This window comes from Zophobas morio, unplaced genomic scaffold, assembly GCF_036711695.1.
Source record: "Zophobas morio isolate AGI-343-1 ecotype UQ-CSIRO unplaced genomic scaffold, CSIRO_AGI_Zmor_V1 ptg000010l, whole genome shotgun sequence".
Lineage (NCBI taxonomy): Eukaryota > Metazoa > Arthropoda > Insecta > Coleoptera > Tenebrionidae > Zophobas > Zophobas morio.
The window spans coordinates 6,976,538-6,986,984 of NW_026972115.1; the positions used below are offsets into that span (position 1 = coordinate 6,976,538).

General features: G+C 35.1%; 1 protein-coding gene across 13 annotated transcripts in view; it reads right to left on the reverse strand.

Annotated features, from left to right (window-relative positions):
* LOC135126326 (receptor-type tyrosine-protein phosphatase T-like) overlaps positions 1–10,447 on the reverse strand; it is a 36,346-nt gene that overhangs the window by 6,924 nt on the left and 18,975 nt on the right. For 2 of the 13 annotated variants that reach the window (XM_064052292.1, XM_064052291.1), the window contains exons 2-6: positions 9,264–9,419; positions 8,905–9,206; positions 8,648–8,852; positions 8,413–8,588; positions 7,759–7,897 (exon numbers count right to left, since the gene is read on the reverse strand). In XM_064052292.1, the coding sequence (XP_063908362.1) occupies positions 7,759–7,897; positions 8,413–8,588; positions 8,648–8,852; positions 8,905–9,206; positions 9,264–9,419 (978 nt within the window). Of the gene's footprint in view, positions 1–26; positions 203–262; positions 468–519; positions 822–879; positions 1,036–1,203; positions 1,368–1,420; positions 1,650–5,032; positions 5,242–5,292; positions 5,363–5,419; positions 5,659–5,711; positions 6,223–6,274; positions 6,394–6,460; positions 6,633–6,692; positions 6,758–6,811; positions 7,005–7,053; positions 7,191–7,255; positions 7,409–7,467; positions 7,708–7,758; positions 7,898–8,412; positions 8,589–8,647; positions 8,853–8,904; positions 9,207–9,263; positions 9,420–9,587; positions 9,752–9,804; positions 9,911–10,447 lie in introns of those variants that run through there. The other 11 variants (XM_064052300.1, XM_064052298.1, XM_064052296.1 and 8 more) reach the window with 11 other exon arrangements.

Here is a 10,447-nt window from a genome sequence, read left to right on the forward strand (position 1 = left end):
ACCTCTCGTTCACATTAAATACATACCTTAATTTCAAATTCTTCGCTTGTGATAATGTGTTTTCCAGAAGCTAAAGATAATATTAATTTACAAGAAGAACACATTGTAACGTACATCGAAATGCATACAAATCCATTTGTTCCATATATCAGAGGGCCTAAATTAACATCGCTACTTACAACATCTGTATAAAGAAAATCAACTGAAAATATATACGTATTAGTCTGTTTTGTACAAATAAATTTATTATTCCATAGCTTACCGTTATGAATCTTCCACAGACCATTGTTTGTTTTACTGTGAACTAAAACGTTTTTAACGTCTATCGGATTTTCGTCATGTCGCCATTCCATTATTAGGTTCTCTTTATGATCACTAATCTGAGTAAATTTTAATACATTTTTATGTTTAGACAAAACAAAATGTGACCACTTTTTGCTGGAAAGGTAAGTAGGGACTATGGTATGCTAAATATTAACCGTGTTAGTGTAAAATAAAAAGAAAATTTAAAATGCGTACGTTTATGTATACTTTTGCTTCATTGCAAGGTGCCTTAGGCCACGTTCCATGTTCAGAGTTAATGTAACCCTTTTCGCATTTTCGTATCGCACTGCCCGTTCCACTAAAGGCTTGCAGCATGAACCAATAGCAACGAGCTTTTGGTGGATCTTTACCATCACAAAGAAATATGTGGCCTTCTTTTTCGATTCTGATGGAAAGAGGAATGTCGAAACTCTCTTTTAGAACCACGTTTGTAACGAGTTGGTATTTTAGTTTATAATAATTTGGTTCCACGTATTCCGTTTTAATTACTTCCATTGCTGGATTGGAAAAAAATAAGCACATGTTTTTTTGTGGGAGTACGTTATTTTGAAATACCTTCCCATCTTTCGTCTAAAATTGGGTAATTAATTTCAGACTGCATCGAATGTCGCAATTCCCAAGGGTGTTTTGTGAAATCATTTTTGGTCTTATAATCATCCGTTATGTCACAATTCATTTCACCTGATGGTTGTTGTGGTATATATGTTGTAACTAGGAAATAAAAAAGTGTTTAATATATGTGTTTTGAACAACAAGTATGAAGTGGTCGATCTTAACAAATTCCATATAAAATTTTAATAACACATTTCTAATGTCGCATATTTTACTAGAAGTATCCCTTTGCACCCCCAAAATTAATATCTTCTTGTTTTGCATTACCATAGTCAAATTTTTCCTTAATATCTTCTTGAATCCAACTCAGTGCGGAAGAACTGTTCGTCACACAAATGTATTTTTTGTTTCCGTATTGTTTCGCCAAAAAGTAACTGCCCTGACATATCGATAAAGTCGTATAAAGCACCACAAAACCACACAAAATCACTCTAAAACAATGCAACCCTTTAACCGATTTTTTATTAAAATTTACAAGACCAACCTTTTCGCCGACATATTTAAACCCAGTAATCACATTCACGTTTGCTGTTTAGCACATCCTAAACGTATACATCAACACCACAATCCCGTTTATAAAATTGATACGAGGTTTCCCGGTTGACACATATCCTGGTAAACTGATAACAGCAATTATTCCCACAATGTCGTAATACCGTAAAGTGACTTATCATCTTAAACAAAATTATAATAAAACCACCGCTCTAATCATCACGGAGCAATAAAAAAAATAATTTCTCAGTTAGTATCAAAACGACAAAAAACAACAAAAATGGCGGGCTGCCTTTACATCATTAGACGAGATAATAGTTTTTCCCCGTGAATGTGTACTTATAATTTTAAGTTGGATGTTGTCACGGTTATTATTATCGTACGCATCGTGATAAAAAAGTAAGGAAGTTTTTGCCAGATTTGGGCTTGCCGCCGGTAGTTGTTGCAGATAGTGCAACCACATTTCATAAGAGGGAAAAAAATCGTTCCAAATGAAAAATTATAAACATTTATGTAATGATTTTTATTTTCATTGAGTATAAAATAATATAGATATGAACACACTTATAAATTATTTCATCTTACTTCATACAAACTAAATTCTTTCAGATAGTTGTGGGCTGCTTCTAGTAGAAACATGTAGTGCTTCTGCAACGATAAAAATTTGAATCAGTTTTTTAGTTAAGGAAGTGAATACAATAACGCTATTAATCCATACATACCTTGTCCACAACAAAGTTCTCAGAGTGGCGCCGAAGCATCCTAACACTGCTACAAACATCGCATATGCCCTCATTTTTGATTTTCTGAATGATATACGTAGTTGCAATATATAGACCAGACGCAGTTAGGTTTCCACTAAAACCACAACCATTAAAACGTAAAACCCAAACCGCTTCCCTTTTACCAATCCGTAACGAGCACCATTTCGACGTTTTTAAAAATCTCGTTAGACTCGCTAACGAAATTTGTAAAATCCTCAGGTTTTGGCAACGATACAATCGGCGCCAGCCAGTTCTTGAAAGAAATAACTTCCAGAGTTTGACTTGCCTGCAAAAAACTTCACTTAATTTTGAAACTAGTTACCTTTCACACTTACGGTTGCAGTAGTGAGTTTCACAGTTATCCAATCGTAAGTTTCAAAGTTTTTCGTCAGTTGATGTTCCAATACGACGTCTGAGTTTATTTTCATCACGGGAAAGTTTTTACTAGGCCACGAGACAATTTTTTCCTTGAGGGTCACCACGACTGTGACCCTTTCGTCTTGTACTAGGTGCAAAAGGTCGCTCAACGGATTCGCTTTAGGTTTTTGCACCACTAGAAACTTTTTCGGAGCTTTAAAACCGTAAACTTTAACGATGTTGAATCGTTTCAAGCAAGAATCGGCGTCCCCAGAAGTGCAAGGTACGAGCGGAATATTGTCTGCACTTTCTAAAAAAAATGTTAAAATTTGAAATAATGTTAGTGTTGACGTACTTGGAAAGATCGCTTGACAATACATGTAGTCTTCGTCGGCATCCTCGTATTTTATTCGGTCTAACCACTTAGTGTCCTCCAGATATTGAAGGTGCTTCTGGATTTCGGTCTTGTCGAAGAGCTCTTGTTTGTTAACGTCGAACTCGTTGAATTTTATGCTCGTGTCAAGGTGGCAAAGACAATCGGCGATGATGGTGTGCGCTGATACGTAGTGGTCGAAATCTACCATCATCTCCGACGTGTAGTATGTAAGGTTTTTGAGATTTGCCACCACATCGATTGCTCCGTCTTTTGTGGCTGTTCTCAAAGACATGTCACAAAGCAGCGCGAATCCGGCTCCTCTCATTCCTGAACTGTAAGCCAAAATTTTGTCAAAAGAACTTTGCTTGGTTTAGAACAAACCTGCTGTGGACTAGAATCGGTGACCTAGAAGAATGTGGAATTTTTGACATTTTTTGGAAAAACTTGACGTAATTGGAAGAGGATAAGTAACACCTGTCGTCTGAATTTAGCAGGAAATGTAATTGGTCGATCTAAAACATGACTCGTGAGGGAAAGTAATCTAATGGAGTTGGGGAGTAGTAACCTTTCGAGATTTGTTTCTAAGTTTAATCGTGAATGTTCTGTGTTTGAATAGGTGGTGTTCTTCGGACGTAGTACACTGTACGGTGATGTCACCATAGAGGTTTTTATTTCGGGTGGGCCAGTAGGGTTTAACCCCAAGCTATGAATAAATTAAGCGTGTTTGTGGTGTTGTTATTTAAAAAACTCACTCTGTGGCTCGTGTGAATGTCTTCAAACAGTATAATGTGACTAATATTTTCAGCCCATACAGTTTTCCAAAACTCGTCGTATTCGTTGGAAGTCGGTATTTTGGTCACAGCGTAAGTTTTTTGAATTTTAAGACCCTAGAAAAAGTTGGGTAAGTTTGAGAAATTAGAACAAAAATTTATTAGGTACGGTAATATAATTCATGTCCACGTATTCGAGGTCCAGTGTATCTGGCACACATTCGTAGGCGGAAATGGTTGCCAGAATTGCCTGCAAAGAATTTTTTGGTGCAAGATTATAAAAAAATTTCTAAATATACCTTGTGTTGATGTTTTAGTTTTTCATTGTCCAGCGACGTTTTAGTATAGGTAACTTTGAAAATCTTTCCGTTCGATGATTTTTGAAAAAGAGCTTAGATTGCCACTTGTCTAAAATTATTAACTGTGAGAGATAATTGTTGGTTTCATACAACTTACATTATGACGTTTGCTATTTTTTCGTTTAATTTGTTTTGTGATTTCTAAAGGAATGTCCATTGCATGACGATCTACTCTGTTTCCTGAGCAACAAAAAATAAATCTTTGATTGTTGAAAGTTTGTTTCATTTTTCTTACCTGATCTGTGATTTTCATATAAAGCTCCAGCATTTTTCTTTGTGTGCCATTTACTAACAATAAATATTTTGTAAATCTACAAATTACCGAAACCTAAATACTTACAAACCAAAAAATTGCACAACCGGTATTAGTACCAATAACACACAGAACCAATAGAAGCTATAATTCGCAACGACTGGCTCCAACGGCACCATCAGTTTATACGAATAAATGATCGCCCTACTTTCATTTTTGAAACAATTTTGCAAAATGATCGTAATATTGTAAGTAGTTCCTGTCTGCAGAGAAGAATTATCGTTGCCGGTACAATTGGGATGCTGCTGAGGGCTTCCGATATATATTTCAAAGGTTCCTGATATTTGTGAAACGTCACACTCGATAACGACTTTCATGTTTTTCAGATCATACTTTTGCAGACTTGGATATATTTCGAGGTTGCTTTGTTTGTCTGATTTTAGAACAAGCAGTCGGTAGGTGTCGGTAGATCCCCGCACTTTGTTCGGTACAACCGAAATTTTAAATGAATCATTCGTCCTAACGAATTCGGGTTCTTTTGATTCTGATAAGGTTGGTACGTCAGGTGGACTCGTTGTCGTCCCTTCTGTCGTCTCTCCGTGTTCGCCATTGAAGGCGTAGACAGCTACTTTGTAGGAAGTTGTTGGGAACAGTGCTGAACCGTTAACCTTTTGTGAAAATATAATTTGGGTAAAAGTCATATTCGATGGTGTAGTTGTACCTACCACGTACTGGTACGTTAAATTGTATGTTTCTCTCGACACGTTTAACTTTTGCTCATCAATTACTGCGTTTTGGCGACCAATCGAATTAAGAATTTGAATTCCAAAGTAAGATACATCACCGTTTGTTTGATTTGGGTGCTTCCATTCTATTTGTAAGTGGTTTTGTGAGGTCCAGTTGAGCACTAAGTCGTACGGAGACTTAGATTTCTCTACGAAGTGACCATTAACTAAACATAATTTTGACAAAATGTTTATCTTACCAGTTCTTACAAAGGTTTGTTCTTCCTTCGATGGTCCATAACCGTCCGGATCTTCGTTTCTTGCATAAATCTGTAAATATTACAATAAAATATCGCGTAGAGATTTTGGTACGTAGTTGTTTCTTACTTTAACTGTAAGATATGCATCAACTGGCAAGTCGGATAATGTAGCACAATGAAGCTCAGACCACAACGTGCACGGTGTAATTGGCACAACTATTCCCTTCTCGATTCTTTTACGATAATTAGAGTAATTAATTTTATAATCTTTTAAAATACCAGTAGGTGGATAGGGTGGTTTCCACCTCAACGAAATAGACGACTCATTTTTCGTGTAAACAAATAAATCGGTGACGACTCTCGGCACTGTTACAAATTAGTGGGTTTTATAACAGTGTATTATAAAATCTACAAGTTACCTGAAGTCATTGTTTTGAATTTTTTCTTTTGTGGTGCACTGCAACTTTCGGTTCCGCGACAGAACTTAAGTTCTAGATCATATTCTGAGAAAGGTTCCAGTTGCATAACTCCGAGGAATGCTTCATTCGGCAATGTTCTTTGATCGATTCTGGGCTCTCTATTTTTTCCTTGACACCATTTGCTGGTGCATGTAGTCGTTATTTCCACTATAAGCAGACCTCGAATGTCCTCACATTTTATTTTAGACAGTACGATGTTTGCACTGTCATGTGTAGTGTTTATGTTGACGATTGTGGGTGTTTCTTCTGGTTGGATCGTCTCAGAACCAAGTGTTGTTACATTTTGAGAAACAGGTGGCCCACTGAATTTTGTGTTAAAGGCAAACACAGTAAATTCGTATGATGAAAAAGGAATCAGATCGGTGATTTTTATGAAGGTGTCTGTTGTTTCTCGCCGAGATTTCGTCGGCGGTTCAGAAGAAGCAAACTTACAACCCACATAAGATATATGCTGAAAATGTTGTTTTTGAACGACTTATCTGATTATTTATTAAACTATTTACTCGGTATTCTACAACGTAGTGTTTAAAAGCACCGTTGATAGACGATGGTTCGGTCCATTTTACATCTGCGGTTGTAGTCGATCCAGCTGCAGCCGTAAAAGCGAGAACAGAAGTGGGTACTAAAAGTAAATTTCAAAGCTCTACTACTGAAAATAATCACATAACAAACTAATACGATTGCATTACCTCCTTCGTCGGTTGTAAATTTTTTTTTGATTGTTTTTTGTATGCCATAAACTTTGACCGTGTAACTTTGGTATGGCTCCAGATTAGTGAAAAAAGTACCGCTGCTGTTTGAAAAACCAGTACCTTGTTCAAACAACCTTATGGTGTACAATTTACAAGTAACTGCATTGCCCTTACGAATAAATTAATTGTTTTAACTCGGCAACTATTCCCACAAACCAGAAATACTTACCGGCGTTAAATATATTCTTGCAGTGGTGTTAGATGCCTCAATATTAATATCGCCCTCGGAAATGTCTGCAAAATTGTTTGCATAATGCGCAAAACTGCGGTTATAACAAAAGTACTTACCTTTACACCTTGTTGTAAAGTTACTAGTTTTTAAATGATTACTTATTTGCCAATTTCCACTTGTTATGATAACACTTCGAACAAGATACTGCGTTTCTGATTCCAGGTTAGTAATTTTAAATGTTTGAGGCATGTTGAATAGGGCAGACTGATCATTCACTTGTCTCCAGTTAGTATCTGAAGCTTCGGCTGTCTAAAAATTTGATCTTTCAGATGAATGTTTTAAGAAATAAAAATACAACTTTGTATTGGATTATGTAATGTTGTGGTGTCACATGAGGTCCATAAGATTCAAGATCGAAGTTTGAAACTCTGACGATAGCTTCTGTGTACGATATTTCAATTATTTCTGGAGACTTTGCAAAAATTGTTGCTGGTGCTGTATTGTATCGAGAGAGAAATTATTAATTTATATTTATTGCTGTGCATTGCATTTTAACATACGTATATCACATTTTGGACCAGAGTAGCTTTCAAGACATACTGATGAAAGGCATTTTCCGTTAACGTAGTTGCAATTGCCCCTTCTAAAATAAAAGTAATAGCATTTTCCACACTGTTTTTGACATCCATGGCCGTAAGTCTTGTCAGCACATTCTAAAAGCATTAAAGAATATTAATATTGAGAAAATAGTATTATAGTAATAATTAGGTACCGTAAAGACAATCTTCGCCTTGATATCCAGCGGAACAGACACAATGGTGCCCTTTGCAAACTGTAATTTCTTCACATTCCTCAAAGATCCAGTTACATGGCACACAGAAATCTCCAATCGCATCTTCTGGACAGTTACTGTTTAAATTAAGTTGAGAATATCTTGAAAAGTAAGTGATTTGTTTAGATTCAGATATCAATTGACACGGTAACTTTTCCGTTAAAGCCATAACTCGAACTTCTAAAAATCGATTAATTATTATTTTTATGTTCTTCGTTGTTTAAATTTTACCTTTTTTTCGGCATAATCTGACTTTGTCGATCGCCCAGAAAGGTTTTGGGTCTGAACTTTTAGTACTCACTAATAATTTTATTCCGTTTGTAGAGTGGGCATTTTCAGCCATAAATTTAATTTGGGTCCAACCTGCATGCTAAATGTTTTTGTGGGCAATCAGTACTGAATTTTAGCATCATATTATTATTAATAAAGAACTATAATACTGTATTTAATGGTACAATAAGATTGAGTTTTTAACGATAAATTTCACACAAGATGGCTTGTTATTTTTAATCTAATGTCTGCAATTTTGGTCGAAAAATGTTAACAGACACCTTCAGACCATTTCGGAAGTAAGTGTTAACACCTCTTTAATTTGCAGCATTTGTGTAGTTGTCACTATAATAACGTACGATTAAAAATATCAAATATTTAGTTCTGTATGTATTTATATCTGGTAAAATGAACTATGCAAACGACAGAATAAAATAAAATGCCGCAGTAACGAAATTATTATAGATGCAAAAATTTGACTTATTTTATAAATGTAAAAAGCATGTGTTAACAACAAAAATAGGGAAAGTAATGAAACAAAATTAATTACCACTTACACATTATAGTACTGATTAAAGCAAAAGTTACTATCCCTCGTTCACATTAAATACGTACCTTATTTTCAAATTCTTTGCTTGTGATAATGTGTTTTCCGTAAGCTAAAGATAATATTAATTTACAAGAAGAACACATCGTGACGTACATCGAAATGCATATAAATCGATTTGTAGAGTATATCAGAGGGCCTAAATTAACATCGCTACTTACAACATCTGTATAAAGAAAATCAACTGAAAATGTATAAGTATTATCTGTTTTGTAAAAATAAACTTATTATTCCATAGCTTACCGTTATGAATCTTCCACAGACCATTGTTTCTTTTGCTGTGAACTATAACGTTTTTAACGTCTATCGGACTTTTGTCATCTCGCCATTCCATTATTTGGTTTTCTTTATGATCACTGATCTGAGTAAATTTTAATATATTTTTCTGCTTAGACAAAACAAAATGTGACCACTTTTTGCTGGAAAGGTAAGTAGGGACTATGTTATGCTAAACATTAACCGTGTCAGTACAAAATATATAGAAAATTTGAAATGCGTACGTTTATGTATACTTTTGCCTCTTTGCAAGGTGCCATAGGCCACGTTCCATGTTCAGAGTTAATGTAGCCCTTTTCGCATTTTCGTATCGCACTGCCCGTTCCACTAAAAGCTTGCAGCATGAACCAATAGCAACGAGCTTTAGGTGGATCTTCACCATCGCAAAGAAATATGTGGGCCTCGTTTTCGATTCTGATGGAGAGAGGAACATTGAAACTCTCTTTTGGAACCACGTTTTTAATGAGTTCATATTTTAGTTTATAATAATTTGGTTCCACATATTCTGTTTTAATTACTTCCATTGCTGCATTTGGAAAAAATAAACACACGTTTTTTGTTGGAGTACGTTATTTTGGAATACCTTCCCATCTTTCGTCTAAAATTGGGTAATTAATTTCAGATTGCATCGAATGCCGCAGTTTCCAAGGATGCTTTGTGAAGTGATTTTTGGTCTTATAATCATCCGTTATGTTACAGTTCATTTCACCTGGTGGTTGTTCTGGTATATATGTTGTAACTAGGAAATAAAAAAGTGTTTAATATATGTCTTTTGAACAACAAGTATGAAGTGACCGATCTTAACAAATTCCATATAAAATTTTAATAACACATTTCTAATGTCGCATATTTTACTAGAAGTATCCCTTTGCACCCCCAAAATTAATATCTATTTATTTTGCGTTACCATAGTCAAATTTCTCTTGAATATCTTTTTGAATCCAACTCAGTGCGGAAGAACTGTTCGTGACACAAATATAGTTATCATTTCTGAATTGTTTCGCCAAAAAGTAACTGCTCTGACATATCGATAAATTCGTATAAAGCACCACAAAACCACACAAAATCACTCTAAAACAATGCAACCCTTTAACCGATTTTTTATTAAAATTCACAAGACCAACCTTTTCGCCGACATATTTGAACCCAGTAATCACATTCACGTTTGCTGTTTAGCACATCCTAAACGTATACATCAACACCACAATCCCGTTCATAAAATTGATACGAGCTTTCCCGGTTGACACATATCCTGGTAAACTAATGACAGCAATTATTCCCACAATGTCGTAATACCGTAAAGTGACTTACCGTCTTAAACAAAATTATAATAAAACCACCGCTTTAATCATCACGGAGCAATAAAAAAATAATTTCTCAGTTAATCAAAACGACAAAAAAACTAAAAAAATAGTTTTTGGAAAATTTGGTTGTTAATTGTTCTAGTTTTCCACATTCATTTGGGTTTGGAAAAGTGAAATTTTTCCTAACTAGACTGGAGAAAAACAAAACAATATCAAACACCAGTTCTCAAACTCCTTGTACGCATTTTTATATTTTTTCTTTGATTTCTTGGGCAATAGTGAATTGCATGCCAGTGTGGCTGACTCTTCAACATCAAAAGATACTGATGCAACATCATCTTCCAACATTTTTACCTCAAGAAACACCTGAAACACTTCAAACGTTGAAAAATTGCAAAATGTTGGGTTGTTTGTTTGTATTTTCCATGACAACAAATTTATTGCATTAAAAGGGACTTGATAC